The sequence below is a fragment of the Labeo rohita genome, chromosome 16 (genome assembly GCF_022985175.1).
Source record: "Labeo rohita strain BAU-BD-2019 chromosome 16, IGBB_LRoh.1.0, whole genome shotgun sequence".
NCBI lineage: Eukaryota > Metazoa > Chordata > Actinopteri > Cypriniformes > Cyprinidae > Labeo > Labeo rohita.
In genome coordinates, this window is record NC_066884.1 from 6,484,648 (window position 1) to 6,512,362 (window position 27,715).

Below are 27,715 nucleotides of genomic sequence, written 5' to 3' on the forward strand. Positions count from 1 at the left end.
TTATTTTGTTTTATTTTATTTTATTGTCTGATTATTTATTCATTTTTTTTTTTATTCATTTTAAAATAAATAAAATAAAAAAAGGATAAAAAAAGGATAAAAAAAGGAATAATATTTAATCAATTCAGTTTATATGCATCAATTTTTATCTATATATTTTTACCAAAAAAAATTTAATATTCAAAAAAATGCTAACTAGGTTTGGGTCGAAAAGATTTTTTGGGTTTGGGAAAAAAAGTCTCTTATGCTCTGTTTATTTGATTAAAAAATACAATATAAGGAAATCAATATTTTTAAATATTATGACAATGTTAAAGTATTTTTTTTTCTACTTTAATATTTTACAGATTTTACGTTACATGTTTAATCTTATATTCTTATATATATATGCGTGTGTGTGTGTGTGTGTGTACTTGTTTTTGCTACATAGTAAAACCTGAAATTTTTGACATTGTGGGGACTGGCTTGAGGTCCCCATGGGTACAAAAGCTTATAAATCATACAGAATGAGTTTTTTTGAGAAAGTAAAAATGCAGAAAGTTTTCTGTAAGGGTTAGGTTTAGGGGTAGGGTTAGGGTAAGGGGATAGAAAATACAGTGTGGAGAGTATAAAAACCATTGCACCTATGGAGAGTCCCCACAAGGATAATAAACCAGACGTGTGTGTGTGTGTGTGTGTGTGTGTATTTTTTTTTGTTAAAAATTAATATATGATTTGTATATTTTTTTTATTTGTTAAAAATTATATATAATATTAAAAAAAAATACTGACATATTTTTGAATGGTAGTGTATGTCTTAAAAAAATGTAGGAAGTATTTAATATGTCGGCCAGCCCTAATCATTAATCGTGCTAAAATAACTGAATCAAATGAAACTTTAAAATGATTCAATTGAATCATTAAAATATTTGAATTAAATTGTTGTAGGAGCAAATATTTACACCCCCTCTTGCAAGGTCAAATGGCACAGTAGTGTTTTGTGTACGTGTGTGTGAGTGTGTGTGTGTGTACAGCAGAACTACTCATGATCTGACAGCACAGAGAAACGACTGGAGGAAGTAACAATAATAGTGTGTGTGTGACCTATTTTATCCAGCGCACCTACAGGCAGACTTTGCAGCGTGTGCTTTGCTGGACGCAGCTCAGGCTGTGCGTTTCTAGTGTGGTTATTAGCAGGAACACCTCAAACACTGCGTGACGCTTACACAAACACAGCCCACTGTTCGTTTGAATATTTCTCTCTCTACATCCATCCTGGTTTCTTTATTTAACAGCCATGTGGTTTCACCCTTCACACACACACACATGCACACACACGCACGCCGCTGAGCCTTTCTTCATGGCCAAAGCTAGCACTGTTACTATAGAGACGCTGCCCACATGATGGTACGGACTTTGACAGCACGACTTCGCTATAATAAGCCTCCCTAAGCACTCTTCTCCATATCAGCACAATTCGGCCACGTTCAAACGACAGCTGACAATTGCTAGCAGTGTTACTATACTTTACTGGTACTGTATTTGTGTTTGAATAGCATGAGATAACTGGGAACCAGTCTTATTTATAAGAATCTTTTAATGTTTATTTTTTTGTTCCTTATTTTTATTTTTTATTAGTCATTTTATAGCTTGAATAGATGACTGAAGATTTATTTATTTTTTATTTTATTTTATTTGTCAGATTTCTTCTAGTACTTAAGCACGTTATTATAAGCCAAGCCAAACAGTAATCTTATATATTTTTTAATTGTTGGACTTTTTTAAATTTTATTTAATTTTATTTAAGTTTTGTTTCATTTTTTTTTTTTTTTTTTTTAATTTTTTGTAATGTTTGTACTTGCTTCGATGGATGAAAAAACAAAGTTTGTTTTATTTAATTTTGTTTTATTTTATTATTTATTTGATTTCTGTCTGATTATTTGTAGTATATTGTCTGATTCTGTCTAGTATATTATTAAAAGCCAAGCCAAACAATAATATAATATTTTTAAATTGTTGTATTTGCCTAGATGGATGAAAACCAAAATGTTATTTTATTTTATTTTATTTTATTTTTTAATATTTGTACTTGCTTCAGTGGATGAAAAACCAAAGTATTTTGTTTTGTTTTATTTAATTTAATTTAATTTAATTTAATTTAATTTAATTTAACTTTATTTAATTTTATTTAATTTAATTTTATTATTTTATTTTATTTTGTTTTGTTTTATTTTGTTTTATTTTTTGATGGACTTGCTACGATGGATGAAAAAACGAAAAAAGTTTTTTTATGTTTTGTTTTGTTTTGTTTTGTGTTTTGTTTTGTTTTGTTTTCAATTCAATTCAATTCAAATTTATTTGTATAGCGCTTTTCACGATACATATCGTTGCAAAGCAGCTTTACACCAAATTGACATTTTTACAATATATGTAGTAGTAGCTTGATGCACATATGGCAGAGATGTGTGGTAAAGATCAATTAATGACGTAATCAAACAGACAAAGAACACTATAAATTAGTAGCAGAATTCGGTAGTGCTGTATGTTTTCAGGGTTGGCATCATCTGAAGTCCTCTGTGGGGTTGGCATCATCTCTTCTTAAGTGTTCTGGATCCACACTGGAGCTTGTGAATTCCTAGTTACCATGGGATGTCAATCCCATGGCAAAAACAGAGAACAAATAGGAACATAATTAGCGTAGCTGCTGTTCAAACTAAGAAAAGGAAGGTTTGTTAAACCAGAGCTAAAAGATTAATAATGAACATTTGATCAGATATAGCTGCAGGAAAAGTTTGAGATGCATTATTTGAATGCTTGGCCAAAAAGTTGCGTCTTTAATCTAGATTTAAACAGAGACAGTGTGTCTGAACCCCGAACGTTATCAGGAAGGCTGTTCCAGAGTTTGGGTGCCAAATGTGAAAAAGCTCTACCTCCTTTAGTGGACTTTGCTATCCTAGGTACTACCAACAGTCCAGAGTTTTGCGACCTTAGGGAGCGTGATGGATTGTAGCGTGGTAGAATACTAGTTAGGTACGCAGGAGCTAAACCGTTAAGTGCCTTATAGGTAAGTAGTGCTATTTTGTAGCTGATGCGGAACCTAATAGGTAGCCAGTGCAGAGACTTTAAAATTGGGGTAATATGATCATATTTTCTTGACCTGGTAAGGACTCTAGCAGCTGCATTTTGGACTATCTGTAGCTTGTTTATTGAAGATGCAGGACAACCACCTAGTAGTGCATTACAATAGTCCAGTCTAGAGGTCATGAATGCGTGAACTAGCTTTTCTGCATCAGAAACAGGTAACATGTTTCGCAGCTTGGCAATGTTTCTAAGATGGAAGAATGCTGTTTTTGTAACATGAGAAATATGATTTTCAAAAGACAAGTTGCTGTCTAATATAACACCCAGGCTTTTGACTGTAGTGGAAGTAACAGTACATCCGTCTAGTTGTAAATTGTAAGTCAAAAGATTCTGTGTATTGTTTTTAGGTCCAATAAGTAATATCTCTGTCTTATCTGAATTTAATAGCAGAAAATTGTTGGTCATCCAATCTTTTACATTTTTAACACACTCTGTTAACTTCGATAATTCAGAAGTTTCATCTGGTCTTGTTGAGATATATAGTTGAGTATCATCAGCATAACAATGGAAACTAATCCCGTGTTTTCTAATAATATTACCAAGGGGCAGCAAGTATATTGAAAATAGTAGAGGACCTAGAACAGATCCTTGTGGCACTCCATACTTTACTGGTGATAACTGAGATGACTCCCCATTTAAATAAACAAAGTGGTAGCGATCAGACAGGTAGGATCTAAACCATCTTAAAGCCTGCCCTTGGATACCTGCATAATTTTGTAGTCGATCTATTAGTATGTCATGATCTATAGTGTCGAACGCAGCACTAAGATCAAGTAAAACTAGCAATGAGATGCAGCCTTGGTCTGATGCAAGAAGCAAGTCATTAGTGATTTTAACAAGTGCAGTTTCTGTGCTGTGATGGGGCCTGAAACCTGACTGAAATTCTTCATAGATATCATTTTTTTGCAAGAATGAGCACAGTTGAGCAGATATAACTTTCTCTAAAATTTTAGACATAAATGGAAGATTAGAAATGGGTCTATAATTTGCCAGTTCACTAGGGTCTAGTTGTGGTTTCTTAATAAGAGGCTTAATAACCGCCAGCTTGAATGGTTTAGGGACGTGACCTAAAGATAACGATGAGTTGATAATATTGAGAAGCGGTTCTTCTGCCACAGGTAACAATTCTTTCAGTAATTTAGTGGGTACGGGATCTAATAGGCATGTTGTTGGTTTAGACACAGTGATGAGTTTATTTAACTCTTCCTGTCCTATAGCGGTAAAGTACTGCAGTTTTTCTTTGGGTGCGACGAAAGAAGTTGACATATTAGATGCAGTATAATCTACATTGGTTATTGTATTTCTGATGTTATCTATTTTATCAGTGAAGAAATTCATAAAGTCATTGCTATTAAACTGTAAAGGAATATTTAGATCAGGTGGCGTCTGGTTATTTGTTAATCTAGCCACTGTGCTAAATAAAAACCTTGGATTGTTTTGGTTATTTTCTATGAGTTTGCGGATATGCTCAGCCCTAGCAGCTTTTAAAGCCTGTCTGTATCTGGACATACAGTTTTTCCATGCAATTCTAAAAACTTCCAAGTTAGTTTTTCTCCATTTGCGCTCAAGATTGCGAGTTTCTTTCTTGAGGGAATGGGTATTACTGTTGTACCATGGCGCAATACGTTTTTCTCTAACTTTTTTCAATTTGATGGGGGCAACAGCTTCTAACGTATCGGAGAAGATGGTGCCCATATTGCTAGTCATTTTGTCTAGATCCTGTGTATTAAGGGGTACACAGAGCAGTTGAGATAAATCAGGCAGGTTATTTGTAAATCTATCTTTGGTGGCTGGAACAATAGTTCTGCCAAGACGATAACGTGGAGCCATATAGTTAATATCAGTGATACGCAGCATGCACGATACAAGGAAATGGTCAGAAACATCATCACTTTGAGGTACGATATCTATATCAGTAAGATCAATTCCATGCGATATAATTAAATCTAGCGTATGATTAAAACGATGAGTGGGCCCGGTGACATTTTGCTTGACTCCAAAAGAGTTTATTAGGTCAGTAAACGCAAGTCCTAACGCATCATTTGTATTATCAACGTGAATGTTAAAATCTCCGACAATTAGCACTTTATCAAAATTAACCAATAGTTCTGAAAGGAATTCTGCAAATTCTTTTAGGAAATCTGTATATGGCCCTGGCGGTCTATACACAGTAGCTAAAACAAGAGATAGGAGAGATTTCTTTTGCATATCTGGCAGAGTAACATTAAGCAAAAGTATTTCAAATGAATTAAACCTGTATCCTGTTTTCTGAGTAACATTGAGAATATCACTATATATTGTTGCAACACCACCACCACGACCACTCTGACGGGGCTCATGCTTATAATAGTAGTTTGGTGGAGTAGACCCATTTAGACCAATATAATCATTAGGTTTTAGCCAGGTTTCGGTTAAGCAGAGTACATCAAAACTATTATCTGTGATCATTTCATTCACAATAACTGCTTTGGGTGCAAGTGATCTAATGTTTAGGAGCCCAAGCTTTAAAAATGGTTTCTGTTCGTGTATTTTGCTTTTTTCTGGTTTAATTACGATCAGATTTTTTCTAGATCCTGCATTAAATTTATGTTTTGACCTCACTATTCGAGGAACAGACACAGTCTTTATAGATTGGACAGTGCAAGTACTATCATTTAAGCGTTCAGAACAAAAGCCATCGTAGCAATCATTTGAGAATGTACTTACTAGTCAAATGGAGCGTAGCGTCCTGGAGATGTTGTCCGACAGCAGCTCCGCTCCGACTCTGCTGGGGTGCAGGCCATCCGCACGGAAAAGCCTAGGACGTTCCCAGAAAAGATTCCAATTATTAACAAAGAGCAGTTTCTGTTCTTTACACCATGTCAATAACCATTCATTTAGAGCAAGAAGTCTACTGAACCTTTCGTGCCCACGTCGATACGTGGGAAGCGGTCCTGACACGATGATCCTCGTCGCGGGCGACGTGCTGCGAACCGTCTCGATCAGGCTGCTGAAGTCCCTCTTCAGAACCTCCGTCTGCCGCAGCCTGGTGTCGTTCACCCCCGTGCAGGACGATCGCGCCGACGCTCTCGGTCCTTCAGGATTGCGGGTATCTGCGCAGAAACATCGAGAACGCGAGCACCAGGAAAACAGTGGGTGTGGACTTTACCTTTAGCTAAAGTAGCACGTACGTACCGGACAATGGAGTCTCCGACGATCACAGCGTCGCGTTCCGTCTCGCGGAGGGGGAGCGAAGCGGTTCCGGGTGGAGATCTCGAAGACCGGAGGCGGCGGAGGGGGCGAGGTCCTCGGCCGGGGCCTGGCTCGCGTCTTCCGCTGCTGCTGCACCCAGGGTCCGTGGTGTCCCGGCGCCGGAGTGAAGGACATCTGGGAAGATCGCGTCCAGGGTGCACGGGACCTGTGCAGAGAAGCACACGGAGTAGAGGTGGTCAGAGTGTTAGTATCGCGCTGTATAACGTTACTCACCCGGGAGGACTCCAGAGCGGCCCTCCGCTCTCTCAGCTCCGTCTGCCGCACCAACAGCTCCTGAATCTGCTTCTCCACGGCCTCCAGCTCGAGCTGCAACGAGTGCAGCTCGAACGTGTCCTCACCTGCACTCAAAGGTGGACACAAATTCGCCATTTAAAGCAAGTAACAGTGAGTAAACAATGGTAATGTGTGTAAATAGTGTGTAAACAATGCAAGCAGGATTAGCGGCAACCACGCTGGTGCTGCTAACGGGCTATAAGCTAGCAACTCGGGAAATCAAACAAAACTAGTTATAACAAAGTAATCCGGATGTTTTAGTTGTAAAATACAACAGGGGGTATATTCACACGTTATAAGAAACGAAAATGATGGTGTATAAATTTGATTTTAAATTGAAAAACAGACAATAAGAAATCTACTTAACGGAGCTCAAACTCTATACGTGCGACCGCAACAAACGGGAAGTGTTTTTCTTTTATTGTTGGATTTGCTTCGACGGATGAAAACCAAAGATTTTTTTTATTTTATTTTATTTGATCTTATTTTGCTTTATTGTATGTCTGGATATTTCTTCTAGTGCATAAGCATATTAATAAATTGTTGTACTTGCTTGGATGAATGAAAAAACAAAGTTTTATTTCATTTATTTATTCATATTATTTTATTTTATTTAATTCTATTTTATTTTATTTATATTTATATAAAACAGCCATGTTTTTTCTTTTTCATGTTTTTCATTTTCTTTTTCTTTTCTTTTGGTTGTTTGTGGGTTAAGACCTGAATGTGCTCCAAACAACTGCATAAACACACATTGCATTATCCGCATTACTGAAAGAAGTGGTATGACACAAATTACGATAAACGAATGCATTCTGTAATTAGTTTTCTCTTTTAGGAGGACTAAAGTCATGGTGGTGCACCAGTTTAAAGCTATTCTTGCTGAGCAGTGTAGTTAAATGATATACTGAGGTTTGTAATAATTCAATAAAGCATGTGTATTATGTACAACGGATCAGTGTACGTGCAGTGCCTGGGCCAAGCGTTCATGCTTGTGTACTTAAGTAGGCTTCTGGCCTTACAGTCTTTGTTAACTGGCTGAACTTGGAGCAACTCTCACACGGGCCGAAAAATGCTTCCTACAAAAACACAGTTCATTCCTACATCACCCGTTGCCATGGTTGCAGAATACTCCCCATACCAGAGAATTCCTGCCTGGAGGTCTCATGGACTCTTTGCGTTTGTTTACTGCAGTCTGCAGCTCAGCTGTACATGAGACTGAGCTCGTAAAGCACACAGGAGTTTATTTCAATTCATTTACATGTTAATTAAAGACATACTCTTAAAATCTTTCGTGCACGATTTTTATTTCTCTCGCTGGCCAGGCAAAACATATAAATGTCAGGATGGTTAAATTACTGTGGTATTAAATCCAGTTTTAAACAACGAAAGACAACGGCTTTAGGTGGTTAAAACTATATTGAAAAATGAAAACAACTGTCCACTAGTTGCACATTTGCTCATTTCAGCTGATGCAGTGTGTCTTTCCATATACACCATCCTCACTGTTCTTGCTGTTATCATGCTGGCTTATTCATGCATTTTCATAATCCACAGTGTTTGGGTTATTGGCAGCTCCTTGTGTGTATGAGATTATAGTGCAGACTCATGGCTGACATTAAATGGCCTTTATTCTCCTTTTCTGTGTTAAGTGTCAGGACCCCAGTGGGTTCGGAAATGCGCCATGTTTGTGAGAACGATGAGCCTGGCAGACATGTCCGGTAAGTGCCGCTCCGCAGCCAAACGCACTTCACTCACAGGATGGGATCAACTCTGACTCCATTGATACAGTTATAACAAAACGCAGAATTAAGATCATTCGGATGCATTTGATTTGACGAATCGGAGTGTTTGAACCCATCCTCCTAACTGTGCATGTCGCTTTCGCCGTATTGGGTCTCATTCACTCATAAATGTGACTATTTACCATTATTTTGCCGTTGATAAAGCCAGATTATTCTAAATTTTGGAGTGCATGTCTGCAACAGGTAATTAATTGCATAATATACGCCCATGTCCGTATAAGGGCTTTCGTACCCTATTCATGTGGCTTTCTGTGTATCGAGTTTGTGGATTATATTGATATTCTTTCTAAGAGATATGATATGAGGCATGACTGTTTATATGGATGTACAGTAATTCTGTTTTGCCATAAATGTGCCACATGTAGAAGTTTAAACCTAAAAGTAAATGTATTTTTATGATGGCACTAACTTCAATTGACTTTTTTGTTTGCACATAATATATAGCCTTTAATATGTACATTGTTTGTTGGACAACATTGGGCAGGTTGTGAAATGATTTCTTGACAGAGTACAACATTTTTATTTTTTAATAGAAAGCATATATACGTATACTTAATTTTGCAATTCAGCCAAAAAATACAGAGAGATATGTTTTTTTTTTTTTTTTTTTTTTTTTTTTTTTTTTTGGCCATATCGCCCAGCCTTATTTGCCAGTCTCTGCATATGTTTTTCTTTTCTTTTTTTAACGTACCCAATTTCAAAACTAGTTGAAATGCAAAATACTTTTTTATATAGTCTTAGACAACATTATTTTCATATATTTTAATGATAATAACACATTCTGACTTTTGTTTTTCATTTAGTTATTCAATTTATAGTATGATAAAAGTGACACTACAATAAGTCTAATTGAACTTGGCTACTTAAATTATATTATGTTATGTTATATATTAAGAAATTGAGTAACTAAGTGACTAAGTTTAAAATCTGCAGAAGTTTTGTAATGTTTTGTAAATTTCAAATACATTTAAGTCATAAATTTGACTTGTATTTTATTTGCACATGAAATATGCTTGAACATGTATGCAGACATATGCATATGCATGGTTAGTGAATGAGACTCATTATGTCTTTTGTTTATGTGTGCATGTTTCGTGATCTGTGTCCCTTTTTTGCCTCTCCTTCTGTATCTTACTTCTAATGTCTGACTGAATTGGATGAACCCTTGTTTGCGAGTTGTCTGTGCATATCTTCTGGAAAGCAAGTGAAAAGACAGGTAAACTGTGCGTAGCATCAACTGGTCACTGATTATTGCATGACCAGAATGGGCTTTGACTAATCAGGACTTTGAGTCCTGACATGTAAATATCCTGGCTCAGATTGGATGTTCAAAAGTTGTGGCCTATAGAAAGGCAAAGTGTTTATTTCAAATGGAGGGATAACATGTAGTGATCTTGTTTTTAAAGTCTCCATGAAATCAAAACTGACCCGATTTACCTTCTTAATGCATTTTGCGTCATATTGACTTTTTCGGCTGATGTCATCCTTGTTATTTTGTAGCTTTTTGTAGTCCCAGTCAGATATGTAGCACCATTTTTTTTTTTTTAAATCCTGTTACACTCAGAAATATGACGGATTAAAGAGTGTGTCAACTTGTGAAAACCACAAACAGATGCCTGCTAGATTGTGACGCTGAAGAGTTTTTCATCCTAAGTCATTCAGCCAACAGTTTAGATGAAGGCTGCGTGATTTTAAGGAAGACTTTTTTTTTTTCTAATTAAAAAATTGCCATTCAAAACACAATTTTAAAAATTGTGTGATTATACATCAAAATGGCTATGAAGCAACAACAGCAATCCTAATGATTGTTATTATTATTACTAGTAAATAAAAACGAAATAATTGCAATAGTAGTATTTCACTATAAGTAAAAAAAAAAATAAAAAATGAAGTAATAAACATAATTTAGTAATTTTATTTTACATTACATTACTACTAATAAAATTACTATTTAAACATAATTTTTTAAAGAAGGTTTACCAGAGAAATTTAATAGAATTTATTTACCAGAAAAAATGTAAATGCACACTACAGTATAAATAAAACAAAATAATTACAGTAGTAATATTTCACTATAAATTAAAAAAAAAAAAATCAAGTGATAAACTTAATTTAGTTGTTTTATTTTATGTTACATTACATTACTACTAATAACATAATTGTTTAAACATAATTTTTAAAGAATGTTTACTAGAGAAATTTATTAGAATATATTTACCAGAAAAAATGTAAATACACACCACAGTATTTCTGGGGGGGAAAAAAAATGTTAAAATAAAAAAAAAAAGTTAATGAAACCATCAAAACGGAATCCAGAAAAAGAATGGAAAACAGAATTCAATAAAAATAAAGCTACATTTGAGGAAAAAAATTAAACATATTTCATAGGCCTTAAAAATGTAATTGTTGTGAAACTTTGAATAAATTGTCAAATTGTGTATGTTTTATGATTCTATTAATATTTTTAGATTCATTTATTTTATTTAACCATTAATTCTCTGGAGTCTAGAAAAATTCAAATGGAAAAAAAAAAATAAATCCAGAAAAGTTTAAACTGAAAAAATGGAATTTAAAAAAACAATTGGGGAAAAAATAAAACTGATTTCATAAGGTCCTATACTAGTAGTTATATCCTTCTTATGTCTTAATTTTTTTTAAACGTTGAACTTTTATTTTGAATCGGAGCCTAAGCACACTAAGCAAATATGGCATATCGCAAATTTGGTTATATTTTGATTAATCGTGCAGCCCCAGTTTAAACTGGGACATATTTATATTTCTTTACTGAACTGTTGGGACACACCTCAATAACAGCGCCTGAACATCCCTAACATGTCCAAAAACGAGTGGAGAGAACGGCACAAATGCTCTGTCATACGAGCAGTGAACAGCTGAGCAGTTACAGAGGCCTGGCGTTAACCCAGCGTTCAGATCGCCACATCAAATATTCAACAGGTGCCTCTGAACGTGAGCTTTTTGTGAGTCTGAGACATCAAGAAAGACGAGTGTGTGACGAGAGAGCGCGTTTATGCTTATGGGAATCTCCAAGAAAAGACCACCCATCTACACGTATCTGTGGAGGGTCTGACCGCAGGAGAATGATCTCGGATGCATCTGAATTGGTGAAGCGATGACGTAGGGAGGGGATGACCGCTAACGTGTGGCTAGTACTCGACCTTGTTGACCTCCGTAGTTCAGCCACACGGTATCAACAACAGAAGAAATGTTCAAGAGGAAGAGAGTGCTTAAGGTATGAACCTGAGAACAAGGAATATTCAGTATTTGAATGTAGAAATATTTGCCTAGATGACTCAGGGTGTAATTGGTTAGTTGGGTAATGGATTATAAATTTGTGTGCTTTTATGTTTTTATTTCATTTGAATCACTTGTCAAGAGCAGCTTACTATATGTTGTGTTCAACAGCGTCTGTCAGAGAAACATAAACCAGTCATGGAGAACGCATATGAGGTTACCACAAAAGAAACAGCGTGGACTGGCGGTTTTCCAGGCTTTGCTGACTGGTTAGGAAGGTTTGATGTGGTAGAAGATTAGAATAGGGCAAGTTATGCCTAAAGAGAAGAGGTGCACTAGGTGGACCTTGTTGATTAGCATGTTTCCATCCCAGGTTTATCTCAGGTGAACCCGTATGCCAGCCACCAGGTGCATTGTTTGCTGTAAATTCTGAAGCGGGTCCGCCAGGTGCATGTTTGCATAACATCACTGCGGCCTTGGTTGAAACCAGCTGCGTTTACCGATGCTACATGCAGTAATACCTGCGGTGTTGATACACTTGAAGGTTGAAATGTAGTCTTTATTGTGGGTTGAATAAAAACTAGCTGCCTGTTTGGAGATCCAGGCTTGTTTTGTTCGGTACTGTTACAGGGGACTTTCACAGCTGGACAGGTGAGTCATGTGGTTTCAGTACACAATGGGCCTCATTTATGAAACGAACGTATGATAGAAAATTGGGTGTACGATCATTTCTGCGCAAAACGTGGAATTTATCAATGTGGATGTGAGCGATGCTACAATCAAACTTCACGTCAGGTCTAAACTAGCAAACTAATTTGTGTGCAGCATAGAGAATTTCGGAGAATTTTATAATGACAGCATTTCGATTATTTTCCCGGCTGACAAACAATTTATTTTATTTTTTTTATTCCATTGTTTCCCCTGCCATTATATTAGGAGGGCGACCCATCCCCTTGTAGGTTAAGTTAATTTTATTTAACTTTATTTTCTATATAGTGCCAGATTACAACAGAAGTCATTTAAGTTTACCTTTCCTATAGAACAGGTCTATACCTTGTTCTTCTATTAAACAAACTAAATAGCCCTATGTTGTTTATCTTATTTACACAACGGCAAGTCATTTCTGTCTCTACGTGGTCGTGTGTTTACAATTTCTCCTCCACGTGCAGGATCGCGGAGTCCATTCAGAAAAATTGATTTACTCTGTAGCGCAGAATGCCATGGAATTTGTCAGTTTTTGGATTAATAAATCAGTAGGTCTCGCACTTAATTCAAAATGCGATATGGACTAGTATCTGTCAATATTAAAACGCAAAAAGATGGTTTAAATATTAATCCTGCATGTTCTATTTGCCTCTGTATGAATGAATGGCAGAGACGCGGTTTTGTTTACTACACAAATACTGAATCACATGTGACACGTGATTTTTGGCCTCTGCGTCTCACTATATGACTACATAAATGCATTAACTTAATCTCCAGAGCTGCTGTGAGTCACTTTATGTGAATTTTACCGTTTCATTTGAGAAAACTAGCATCATATCATAGTGTATACACACAATCTTCCCGGCAACCTGTCAAAATAAAAGTACGGTTTAACATGTAATAGAAATGTATATAGTCTTGTATTACTTTTGTACAGTACAGTGTATGTGTTTATATATTCCTATTGCTGGCAAATTTAAATAAAACAATTAAATGCTAAAAATAAATATTACAACAAGATTAACCACCTAATTGTAGGGAAAAAAATGCTACAATTATTATTACAACTTTTTTAACATAATTTTCACGCTATTTTTTTTTTCCCGTGTATTAATTTTAACAGTAACCTCTGATTGTTTGGCAAAAAGTAAAAGGGTTTAATATTAATTATATTAAAAATAAATAAATGTTTGATGCCTTCATTTGATTATCAGAAAAATTAAAACACAAAAATCTCTGAGGAAAAAATGGAAAAAGATTGTTTGTCCCTATTGTTCAAAATGTTCAAAATGTTGAAATTGAGATTTTTGGACTTATTTTTTTTAACTGAAATAAATGTTTTTGTTATTACACAGAGTAAAGTACAGAGGGAAAAAAAGCCCATCCGCCCCTCAAAAAAATCTTTTAGATTTATATGTGCAAATAGCAGCATAAACAACAGACCATGAGGATTCACACATCATTGCATCACCCACCTGCCACACTTCGGTGAATGGAGAAAAACAGAAATTATAAAAGGAATAAAGTAAATAGGGCTAGCACACACAAAATATATTTCTCTTAAATAATTAACAGAATAACAAAACAAAAAAAACTCTGCGATAAGTGTAGGCCACTTTCGTTTTTGTGACACTCTTAATGCATTTAATTGTTTTCTTTATATCTTTACTTTATTGAATGTAACTGTAACTGAAATGGAAACATTTGAATGTCGATGAGAGAGGCTTAGAAGCCCAATGATGTTTAGTTTTGCTTTACTTATTTATTCATTTTAGTTCAATGTTTGTATTGTGTATTCACTAGCATAGCCTAATTTGTGTTTTACGTTAAAGTTTAATATAAAGTTTTATAGCTACTTTATTTTTTCATTCTTGTTCTGTAATATTGTTCAATTTAAAGGGTTTGTTGTGCATTAAGGAGAACTAAATAGGCTATAATGTTTATAAATGTTTCGTTATATTTATTGGTAGTTAATGTGCATACTATATAAATTAATGCCATTGTTTGCAAATATAGTTTATGGTTAAAGGGTGTTTTTAGAGTATGATTAATTTCTCTTTCGTGAGTTTACTTCCTCCTTTGGCCGGGTTTCGTTTTGTGCGGGGTGTTTTAGGGGCGAGATATTTAAATGACGATTGCTTTCAGCCGCCACATTTTTACAACGTACGATCATTCTTACAACGGGATTGTCGGCATTCGAATGTTTCACAAATCACACGTGAACTCTGTCGTAAGTTGATTTGTTCGCTCGAATCTGCACTCGTTTCTACTTTATATTGACAAATGAGGCCCATTGTGAAATGAAACTTAAACTGTATTAGTCTAATGATCCATCTACCGGTTGCATTCAATGTAGATATTTACAGTGCCGTTCAAAAGTTTGGGATCAGTAAGATATTTAATATTTTTAAAGAAGTTTCTTATGCTCATTAAGGCTGCATTTATTTGATTTTGATCAGAAAAAAATGTAATTTTGTGAAATTTTGCTATTTAAATATAATTTAAAATGTAATTTATTCCTGTGAAGCAAAGCTGAATTTGCATCATCATTACTCCAGTCTTCAATGTCACATGATGCTTCAGAAATCATTCAGATATGCTGATTTATAAGCAATGTTGAAAACAATTGTACTTAATATTTTTTGGTGCCTGTGGTACTTTTTTTTTTTTTGGTTCTTTGATGAATAAAAAGTTACAAAGAACAATGTTTATTCAAAATTTTGTGTTACATTATACACTACTATTTCAAGGTTTGGGATCAGTACTTTTTTTTTTTAAAGAAATTAATACTTTTATTTAGCAAAAATGTGTTAAATGGATTAAAAGTGATAGTAAAGGCGTATATTGTTAGAAAAGACTTTGAACAAATGCTGTTCTTTTTAACTTTTTATTTATTAAAAAATCAAAGAAAAAATATTACAGGTTCAATATTAAGCAGCACAACTGTTTCCAACATTGATAATAAATCATTTATAATAAAGCATGTAAGAATGATTTCTGAAGAATCATGTGACACTAAAGAAGACTAAAGTAATGGCTAATGAAAATTCAATTAAATAATAATAAATTAAATTTCAAAGTATATGAAAAAAGCAGACCAATAATTGAAATTGCAATAATATTTCATAATATTGCTGTTTTTTCTGTATTCTTGAAATAAATATATACATCCTTGATGAGCAAGAGACTTCATTAAAAAAAACATTAAAAATCGTACTGATCCCAAACTTTTGAACAGCATTGTATGTGTTTGTCTTTGAGTAGAAGTAATATTTTAATGTTCTTTTAATTGGTTTCATTTGCAGCTAATGGTTTTAAGCATATTATTCTGTTTTATGCTATATAGACTGTCATTCGAAAAGCCTGGGGTTGGTAAGATATAAAAAAATATTTCTGAAACAAATGTCATGCTCACCAAGGCTACATTAATTTGATTAAAAATACTGTAGTGTTTTTGAAATATTGTTACAATTTAAAATTGCTGTTTTCTATTTTTAAATACTTTTAAATGTAATTCTTATTATTCTTTTATTTTAAATTCTTATTATTATTTTCAATGTTGAAAACAGATGTGCTGCTTAATATTTTGTAGAAACTGAAACATTGTTTTTTTTTTTCAGAATTCTTTGATTTAAAAACAAAAGTTCTAAAGGGCAGATTTTACTTTAAATATTTTAAAATTACATTTAAAAATGTATTGTAACATAATAAATGTCTTTACTGTCACTTTTAATAAATTTAATGTGTCCCTGCTGAATAAAAATATAAATTTGTTTAAAAAAAAAAAATCGTACTGACCCCAAACTTTTCAGCTGTAGTGTATTTGTTTGAATGTCAGACCAGAGTTTTCAAGGCAACTTAAAATGGCATTCGCAACATATTTAGCTTCTGTGATGTGGTGTATTTCTGAGTGAAACACAATATTCAGAAGGGAATACATGACTATTAAGCAAGCATGATTATTACTGTTGCATATCCTCATGATTAGGGATTTGAGAAACCCTGTGCAATATCTAGAGACCAAAATATCTTGGAGTCTTGGGCCAAAACACAGCCATCCAGGACACTCTAGCAACCACATAGCAACAACTTTTGCAGCGAGCATTATTCATATTTTCCTGCTGTATGTGTGTTTTATATTATGTTATTTTACTTAATATCAGCCAAAGTAATTTCATTTGGAGAAACGCATTTATATTTTATGAAAGATTGAATCATGTTCAGTAAGACTAGGAATATTGATTCAAAATGTAAATGGGGTCTGTTTTTATTTATATTAAGGCAGTGGAACCAAAATAGTTTTGACAGTGCATGTTGTCAGTTTTTAAGCAAGATACACGACAGTGTCTAAAAATGCTGCTTTCGCTTCAGGAATGTTGACTACCTCAATAACCCTCGTGTCAGTCAGGGACGGAGAGGGAATGTTGCTTAATAATGACTGGCACACAATCAGTGTGACTGCAGTTAATATTTTCAGACAGGGCTGTGCACGGCAGTGTAAACGTGCAATACATTTCCACTGATTTATAGGCGAGACATTGGCAGGCAGCTCTTCTCACTGTCACTGATTTGGCCGACATCTCTCCTCTGAGATCTCAGCTGATCTTCAAGCCGTGTGCTATGAAGGCCGAGATGATATCGGGTTGAGGAATGTGTGCTCAATCCAAAGCTGAATGGAGAGGTGGGCTTCTGGGAGCAGGTTGAGGCAAGAAAGGGACATTTTTTAAAATTTTTTAAATGTGTCAGAAGCAGGGCTATTATATTTTTGAAAATGTTATATTACATTTACTTTTAAGTTTCATTTAGTTTCAATTCTTCCTAAATGGTTTCTGTTTTTATAGGTGTGAATTTTTTTTGTTGCATTATAATTTTAATTATTGTTTTTCTTGTAATGCATTTAAGAAGTGCTAGTATTAGACTTTTTTTTATTTATTTATTTTTTTTACTTAGTCAAAATGTTCTCATTGAAAATTGACAGCTTTAGTGTTTATTGGATTCTATTTTAAAATGTAATTTTAATTTGTTAGGTTTATCTGTTAATAAATGGCTTTTATTTTGTTCGTGTAACTTGCATATATTCAGAAACTTTAGTTTAGTACTAAAGTTTAGTTTAGTTTAGTTTTTTGCATTTCATTTCATTTAATTTTTTATTTATTTATTTATTTTTTTAGATTAATCGTAAATGGTTATTTTGTTCATGTCATTAGTAAATGGACAGTTGAAGTTTTTATTATGGGTTGTATTTTTTAAATTGCAGTAATAAGTAAATAAGTAATTCATTTATTTTGTTTTGGTATTTTTTTTTTTTTTTTTTTTTTTTTTTTTTTTTTTTAAGTTTAGTTTCGGTTAGTTGTGCTTGTTCATAAACAAAAATGAAATGAATGAATAAATAAATAAAAATAAATAATATTTTTTCTTATATTGTTTGTATTTTTGAAAAACATCAAGTTTTTGATTTGGTTTTTATTTCAATTCATAAAGTACTAAAATTAAATGAATTACTAATTATTGTATGCATTTTATTATATAAATAAGAGTTTTTGTTTGTATTTTGGTGCATCTTTATAGCTTCAGATGACTTGTAATTTAATTGTTTTGTTTTTGTATTGTTTTTAATAACTAGAATTAGTTTTAGTTTTAACTATAGTTTTTGTCTTGGATTGTGTTTCTTGCTTTTCTGTTTAGCTTTTGTTTCAATTATTTGTAAATAATTATTTGGCCAGTCTTTATTTTGGATTGTATTTTTAAATTTTAGTTTCAGTTAGTAATGAAGTAAATAAAATAATAATAATCATCTTTTTTTGTTTTGTTTTTGTTTTGATTGGGTTTTTATTTGAATTCATAAAGTACTAAAATTAAGTACTAAATATTGTATAAAATATTTATATAAATATCAGATTTTTTGCTTGTATTTTGGTATGTTTATAGCGTGTTACAGCATGTTTATAACTTATTTTTAAATTAATAATAAAGATTTTTTTATTATTATTCTTTTTAGTGCTAGTTTTCTTCTTTCCAGTTTTTGTAATAGATTTCATTATCAGTAACTGTGATCAGGAGCTGTGTGCTTGTGGTCAGGTAGAGGTTGATGTAAATGATCGTATCTTTTGAGGTCGCTCTGTCAGTGTTTTCAGCTTTGCTTCCTTGTCTCCTCTAAAAGTTGCAGCATGCAAATCCAAACACAGTATTTGTTTACACGCCACCAGTGCTTTTGCTTTACAATCTGCTTAGTTATAGAAGTAAGTGCACATACTGAGGGCTTCATTGTTATAACTGGAACCATACAGGAATACACAAAGTTCACACACAGTTGCTTGCTTAACAGTACAGTATAAGGTTTAATCCTTGTTAAATATGCTTATGCACTACTGACCATCTCTAAAGGTTTCTTGCCCAGGGGAGAGCAGCTAGCAATAAAGGTAAGTCTGACGGACGTGTCCGACACATGTCCTTTCTCCCGTACTGCCACATGCACAGTGCTTAAATCAATCTGATCATCGCCTCGCTGGCCTTTCCTAATTTGCCGTTTATGATGGAAGAAAACAAAAATTGCATTGGGTAAAACAGTAGGCAGATCCACTCTTGTCATCCCTCATTCCTGTGTTTGAACTCATCCGTGACTGTTTGGTGTTGTGCAAACCTAAAGGAGGACTGCAGAAATCTGTTCTTCCCCTGAGGGGTTCGGGGAAGTGCGGTCTCGCAACCAAATGCTCCCGTGGCAGTGTTTCCGTCGAAACTGCCTGTCAGGTGGATGAAACTCAAACAGTCATCATGACAGGTCTGCTGTTATCAGAACTAATCTGCATGACTGAGCCATAATTCACCAGGGCTTTTATTCATCAAGGACAAGAATAAAAAGCTGTAATAGGGGAGGAAACATCCGGTGTGTACGCCGCTCTTGCTCTCAGGCCCAGAGCGCTGTTTTGTAATGATGGAACTCTAAATCTGAGAGTCTGAACTTAACTTTTTAGAGTTGCATGTCACGTCACATCGTGTTTACTAACAGCTGTAAGCTCGAGGCAAAGACAGTAAAATGAAAGTCTGTTGAAGACTACATTTTGCTGTTCAACGGAAAATCTAGTTGGGTATAAATTAGATTTTGCATGATCTGTTTTAGAATGGATTTATTTTACATATTCCATTCTATTTTAGAATGGATTTATATTACAAAAAAACATTTAAAAAGCATTTAAGTATTCAAATCTTAGATGTTTTCTAAGATCCTTCTATTATCAATTAATATTATTAATATTAACCATTAATATTTAAAATATTAGTAAGCTTAATATATGTAAAATCATTGCTTATTGGGTGCTTTAAATTGGGAGGTGGCTGTCCTGAACTCTAACCCCTAAATTTCAGCTTGATATCGAAATATTTTTTGTATTTTTTCCTGTGTTGTTTTTAAAATTATCTTGTGATGTGGTCGCTAACGAAGCATTATTGTCTCTACCGAAAATGTGCAGTCACTTCCGAAACATGGGATGTTTTGTCTAAAATAAAGTATGCTGAATTGTCAACTATAGTATTGATAGTTAATCAAATATGATAGTTATGATAGTGTTTGGTTCAATCTATATTCAAACAAATGAATCCTTAATTTTGAAATCAGTATGATCAACTTTTTTTTTTTTTTTTTTTTTCTTTCCAAAGAAAAATTGGATTCAAAATACAACAAATCTCATAAATCACACTTGGTGGATGTCACAATTTGGTCACCTCACAGTGATTGCCTCTCTTTTTAATTGCCTTTTATCTACATAATGTAGATCTTTTTTTTATTTTCTATGCTCTTATCGCTTGCTGTGCCATTGATCACAAATTTCATACAAATCTGATACTAATTTTATATAGAGATTTTTACAGTTGCTTCTTAGATCACATGCCTGTGGTCAAATTGTGATAACAAACCCGTTCTGCTCTACATTTATCACCCATTTTGAAAAAATTGTTTGAGGTAAATGCTTGGCTTTTATTCCAAATGAGGCCAGAGGTCAGCAGACGACTGTCCCGGTCACTTCACAAGCTGCTTGCTGCTCCCTTAGTGATTTTCTTCATCAAAGTGATCTGCTTGAGACCTTACAAATCAGAGAATCATTTTTGTAATATCACTGCTGATTTAGGATTCATAATCTGTTGTCTCCAAAGTATGTTGACTGTCCTTGAATTCAGATGATGCATACTGTAGCTCCCGAATCAGGGCTGACTTTGATCTTTGTGTTGCATGAACCCATCAAAGCATAAAAAACAGTTTTCTCTATTGTCCTTCCTCGCTCTTCAGGCTCGAAGCACTGATAATCTGGACAGTTCTGGGGAGCCTGGGACCCGATCGGTGGGCACCACAGCCAACTTGAAGGGGAAGATGAGCAAAAGGTGAGAAATTGCATGTCTTTTCATCAGACCCTGTGAATTGTTTTTTAAAACCTACTGTTGTTTTTCATTTTGATTTAAAAAAAAAAAAAAACGATTATTTGTTTGAAATGTAACAATAATAGTGCCCTATGATTAAAAAAAATCGATCCAGAAAAATAAAAGCACACATAAAAAAAAAAGTGTGTGCGTGCAAAAAAAAAGTGTGTGTGTCTATATATATATATATATATATATATATATATATATATTAGGGATGCAACAATACAGTTAGTCCTTGGTTCAATACGTACCTCGGTTTTTAACCACAGTTTTCGGTTCGGTTCGGTTCTGATATCTTGCCACTTCAGTGTGGGGTTTTTTTTTTTTTTTGGAACAAATTAACAAAATACTCCCGTAAACCTCTGTACACTAGAAAAAGCGTGGTTTAGTATATGTCTGCTTAATTTTTCTTTTTAGAGAGGTATTATTTTTTCGATTTTTACGCAAAATAGAATGGGTTTCATTCATACTGGACGCCAGAGGGCACCCTCCTGAAAAAAAAAAACAAAAAAACACATATGCGTCAAAGAAGTAGCGCTGATTACGTTCCATTCCAGCTTCTCTAATGTGGATAAAAGCATCGCTATTGCTGTAACTGAATAAAAACAAGATATAACGTTAAACATTTTGAATGATGAAATGTAAGGACAATAAACACTCGTGTGCAATAATATATGGTTTATCTGTGTACTTCAAGCCATCTCGGGTATTTTCATAAGCCATTGCTAATCGACATACATAGAATATGAGTATAGAATTTATCGTCTGCCTCATTCTGTGATAAGAATCCACATCAGATCACATAAGGAAGTTATTTCAAACACTCAACTGATGTTGTGAATTAAAAACAAGTTATAATGTTTTTTATAACTTTTGTTTTTATAACGTTTGTTGGACAACAGGTTTAGAAAGGCTTATCATTGCATGTCATTAGAATGGAAGATGCTCTGCGCAAATAGATTTACATTTCAGCACGTGAAATCGCGGGCACACACACAGCAAATTCCGACAGAAATAAAACAAGGAAGTTATTTAAATGCAAAACCGAAAAACCGCAATTCACAAGCGCGTATTGAACCGTGGATGTCGTACCGAATGGTTCGATATTATGTTGAGTATTGTGACATCCCTAATATTTATATTTTTTTTTATATATATTTTTTTTTTTTCTCAAAAAATTCTGGGTTAGCTTTTAATTTTTCTGGATTCAGTTTTATGATTTACAATAAGATTAAGTTTGAAAAGTTTCTTTAAAAAAAACTAAAAAGTAACTTGTAGTTTAATTAAATGTATAATCTCTTGATTAATCCATCCAAATTTTGCCAAATTCCCTGACATTCTGCATTTTACAGTAAATTCCATTATTATGACTGAATTCTGCGATTCTGTCCTCGTTTTGTGCATCACTGAAATCATGGGTCTCTTTTTTTAAAGCAGCTTACTTAGCTAAGGTTCCCAAATTGCAACCACAATCACTTCAGTTGTAACCAGCACCCTCAAAATCAGTTTGAGACCAAGCAATTGAAAACAAGAGTAAAACAGCCTTAAAGGTTCGGATTGTTTGGTTCAGTTGGTCCATTTGGTCCGGACCGAAAATGAAAATGATACATTTGGTCCGGGTCCGCTTTGCGTTCACATTGTCATTTTTGACAGCGACCCTAAAGATACCGAACCTAAAGGCATAGTGATACATTCACAACCTGATTGGTCGGTTTGAATTATGTCTTTTTGTGGTGGAACTCACCGAACACCACAAACAAAAGCAAAAGGTGCATTCGACTCGGTGCCGCTTTAAGTTGCGTACACCTAATGCCATCTGCTGGATTAAGTGCGCTCATAGTTGCGTGTATATGATTTTATTTTCACCACCTGCCAACTCACAAAAGCTCATAAAAGGCACTTTGTCTCCTCGTTGATCCACGTTTGCCCTCTGCACATTTTGTTTTGGATACACCACACCAGAGTTCATTTGGAAGTGGACCGATACCCATTTTTTTTAGCGGCCTCGGTCCACTTGTTTGGTGCACACCAGGGTTCGGATGGCAGCGTTCACACTTACTCAAATGAACAGTACTAACAGAGCAAGCGCACCAGAGTTTGTTTTAATTGAACCAAACATGACAAGTGTGAACACACGCTTAGACACAAAAGAGACATGAGACTATGTTTTGGTTTAATAGTTGAAGTGAAGAGCTGTGTTATTGTCAGCATTATGGCTCTGAAGTTCACCTTCAGGTTTGTTGAGCTCTCTACACACTGTAAAACAGGAAGAACTGAGTTTCACTTCCCTCTGAAGTAAGAGATAATGGGATGCAAAGTTTCCCTGCGGTGTCCATGAGTAGCTTACCGAAAGCTGCCCTAGAGAGTTTCTACATTCGATGTAACTTGAAAATACAAACTAGAGCTGAAGAAAAGTGCTCAATGTTAGCGTGTGGGTGTTTGGCAGAGAATGGAGAAGTCTGTGGGATTTTTTTGTTTTGTTTTGTTTTATGTTGCTTTCCAGATGAAAATCATTATGGCTAAGCAGTAGTTATAGTGCTGCTTGCTATAATGACTAATTTGAATAACCAGATAGGTTAAAGCATAGTTTTCTCTACTTTTAACTCATAACACACCTGTAATAAACATACAGTATATGGTGTCTTATCTCATTTGATCTTTGGTTTGTGGTTCCAGGCTTTCTGTTGTGAAAGGTCACTTCCCCAAGCTTGTTGACTGTGCCCACTTTCACTATGAAAATGTGGACTTCGGTTCTATCGAGGTAAGATCTCATCTTGTTAAGCAGAAGTTAAGCTCTTCACTAAAAGTTAGGTGCAATACCTATTGAAGTATTTTAGGTCACATTTATACATGAAATGTTATTTGCTGTACATTTATGCTCTGATTCGAAATAAATAAATATGCAATTATTACATTTATTTATTTATTTATTTATTTAATATATATTAAACTTGTTTATTTATTTAGTAAGGAAGGAACATCAACTTATAATTTTATTATTACTCATGTTATTATTTTGCCCCAAAGAAGGTATTTTCCATCAGGAGCATAATTATGATTTACATTTACATTTAGACATTTAGCAGACACTTTTATCCAAAGCGACTTACAAAAGAGGACAATGGAAGCAATCAAAGTCAACAAAAGAGCAATAACATGCAAGTGCTATGACAAGTCTTCGTTAGTCTAACGCAGTACACATAACAAGGGTTTTCTTTTTTTTATTATATAATAAATAAAAAGAAAACAGAAGTGTTAGAGGCCTTATAATATTGCGATACCTTAAAATAGTGTCTATGCAAGCATTAATACTTCAGTAATTTGCCATATTATTTACCAGGACTAAAATAAAATGCAATTTGAAACTATGATATTATTAATTAATATTATTTTGCCCTGTCCAAATGACCTTATTTAGAAATGTGGTTTTATGTATTACATTTTGATGGAAGATCACACGCACTAATGAACTGTGAAAGTATAAAAGGTCTTTTTATGTGTTTTAGTAAAATAAGGGCAGGAGCAGTCAAAATTTCAGGAGCACCTTCTAATCAATAATCAAAAAATCTGATCAAAAAATTTGCTTTCCCAGTATGAGGTGATATTTGACTCCTTAAAGTGATTTACAGAGGATTTTGTTTTTACCTTTTTAATAGCATTTTAACTCAACAATATTAAAAGTTTGTCACCTGTTATGTCAAAAAAAAATTTAATTATATTTTGAAAGCTTTTTAAAATTTCTAATTAAAACAACAGAATAAGAACAAGTAGAATAAGAATAAGTTACCAATCAAAATAAATCAGTATTAACAACATTCATTTGTACTACAGAGGTGGCACAGAAGAACACAAAAGTGGCTTGTAGGTGTATTTTCATGTTTAATGAGGCTCAGAGGTGGCATGAGTGCAATTAAATTCATAAAGTCATGTTGAGATTAATGTTTTAAATGTAAAATTTTGAATACAGTAATATTAAATGATTTAAATAACTGAAAAGATACTTTTAAAAATGAAACTAAAACTGCCAGTAGGTGATGGAAAGTCACTGATTTAATTACTAAATCATTCATTTGATTCGGCTGATTTATTCAGGAATAAAGCAAGTGACTCTTTTTATGAATTTAAAAATTGAATCATTGTTTCACCGATTCGTTTAAAAATGCATATTCATTCATAAACGAAACAACGCTTTGTTTGAATCGAGATGCACAGCGGCTTGGTTGTGACTAGTTTCAAACTATTTTTGATGACGAAAGGGCAAAATCAGGCAATAGTGTTATATTCAGACAATGGAAGTCACTTAATATTAACTTCTTGTTTATTTAACTGTTGTATTAAATCAATATCTCATTTACAAACTCCCTTAAAAATCATTAAAAGCTGTCACTCATCTTAGTTTATTGCGATCTCACAAAGTTCCATTATAATCAGTGAAGCTCTTATTTATGCTCTCTCTACACTGTTTATGAAAGGATTTGTGAGATACGTCTGTGATACATTACTCAACGTTGCAAAAACACACAGAAACCTTTGAAGCTCCCCTCAGCACAAACACAAATATGCTGATCGGGTAACTCACATATGGTGCTCCTAAATATTTTTTCACAGTCACACGCAGTAGTTTTCAGTCACAAATGTAATGGTCGCACTATAGAGCCCTATATACATGTACATACATGTTCAGTTGTCAAGCTGCATCCCTGTTAGAGTTTGACTTTGAGAGTTATTAAGAAGAAACAAGCAGATATCAGCATACAACCAGAATATCTCCAGGGACAATACAGACCCTCGATTTGTGACCTTCAATGACACACACACACTTATTCAGATTCTGTTTGTGTGCTGTGATAGGGAAGAGGAAACAATTACTTACACTTGATCCGCAGATACAATGCAGTATGTCAGAGCTCTTCTTATATAAACCGCCGGCCGCAAAGTGCTTCATTTAGGCTTGTCTAAAATCTGTGATCCATTTAAGAAGGTTTACAGCCATAATGATAGACATTCATTCTCAAAATGTAATTCACTGTCCCTGTGGCATTGTTTTGTGTGTTTGTGCTGCATTTTGTGTTTAGAATGGCAGAGCGCAGTACATAAACAAACACACACAGACACACACACACACACTTGAGAGCACCTGGAGCGCACTGACTGCACAACATGATTGGAGTGGGAGTCTGTCTCATTAGTGTTTAAACCCCCTGAAGACAAAAATAAAAGACCTTTACATGTTTTTTGCTCTGACCCTGTGAAGCAGAAAGGGCCTCAGCAGTTCTTCTATTCTTCTTTGTGCTATTCCTAATGCAATACAACATTTTTAGCCATGTTCCATACTAGTATCATTATTTTTTTTTTAAATACATGGTAATATGTATACACACATACTACTGTGTAAGATTGAGATAGATATATATATATATATATATATATATATATATATATATATATATATATATATATATATATATATATATATATATATAATTATTATAATTATTATTATTATTATTATTATTATTATTTTATTTTTTATTTTTTTTTTGTGAAATATTATTACAATTTAAAATAATCTCACTGATTACAGTCATTGTTAAAGCAATGAGGAAGTTTGCTTGCTACATGGATATGAAAGAGCATTATGGTAACTGAATTATTGTGAAGGGATCTTCCCAGCTTCTCATAAACGGTCATGTGTTTGAGAGTAGCTGTATCTCATTAAATGTGAGTAACAGGCACTTTTCTAGTAATGTGTCTGTCCAGACTGAAAGCAGTGTTGCAAGCAATGCAATTCAGGACGTGTTTTGGTGTTTATCTTGTTACTTCCAGCTCAAAATGTTAGAAACATGAAAAGTGCAGCCAAAGGCCTCTTGAAATTGGACTTCCACCCTGTAAGCTCATACATAAATGCATGATAATGATGGGATTCAGGTGCATGATAAATGTAACACCCATTGAGATCTACATATCTAATGGTAAATTTATCTTTAGTGTGGGTGATTTATTCAGATTTTATAAATTCGAATTTAATGTTTTGCCACAAATTATTTTTAGAAATCAAGGAATTGTGATTTTGAGTAGAAATATTACCAAACGTTAGAGTTAGACACTTTGACAATATGCTAATAATAACAGTACAGAGAAAAGAACGATCCAACCGCATGTCGGCATACGTGATTAACAGCTTGTATCGCTAGGTGCTGTTCACACAGAATGCACATTAGGGATGGGTGACACCACCTATTTTGTTTTCGATACGATATCAATACTTTTAAAGGCAAGTATTGTCGATACTAATACCGATACTTCTAAATTATGAAATTTATTAAATTATTAAATTACTAAGACTAAAATGGGTAATGATACCCACTTAACGTTATATTTGAAACATTTGAACTTTCTTAATTGCAACTTATCAGGTTATATTTTTGTTTACATGTGTTAAAAATATGTTTACTCTCGTGGTAATCATGGAAATCTACAAATACTATACTTAAAATACTGTCACTTTAGGGGATTGCCAGTGACAGGCTGTTGCACACATAAAATGCAACCTTTTTATTGTGACAGTGTGTGATTTATATTAACATTACAGAATCGAGCATGTTCAGTATGAACTTTTAACATTCAATTTAAATGAAAGTATGTAGGCTACAATTTCAATTAGTTCATTGTGAAATAACTCAAACATATGGTTTTTTTCTGTCATCTGATAAGCATTATTTTGGGCTGCTGTTCCCGAAAGATACGTTTGGGAATTGCAGCGTTTTTTTATTTTTTTTATTTAGTGATATCAATACTTTCAATACTCACATCAGTATCGATATATATAGATACTTCAGGATCGATACGCCCATCCCTAATGTGCTTTTGTGTTGAGAAAGATGCAACACGGCAGT

General features: G+C 33.9%; 1 protein-coding gene and 1 long non-coding RNA gene across 2 annotated transcripts in view; one reads left to right on the top strand and one right to left on the bottom strand.

The window, feature by feature from the left end:
• The window catches only part of arhgap33 (Rho GTPase activating protein 33), a 68,377-nt gene that overhangs the window by 14,255 nt on the left and 26,407 nt on the right, over positions 1-27,715 (top strand). The window contains 4 exon segments of the mRNA XM_051131709.1: positions 8,298-8,366; positions 18,792-18,826; positions 20,689-20,780; positions 23,496-23,580. Of these exon segments, the coding sequence (XP_050987666.1) occupies positions 8,298-8,366; positions 18,792-18,826; positions 20,689-20,780; positions 23,496-23,580 (281 nt within the window).
• Positions 2,317-6,158, bottom strand: LOC127178686 (uncharacterized). The gene is made up of 2 exons (XR_007829422.1): positions 5,827-6,158; positions 2,317-2,614 (listed from the first exon to the last, which is right to left on the bottom strand). It is a non-coding gene; the product is annotated as an uncharacterized LOC127178686 (long non-coding RNA).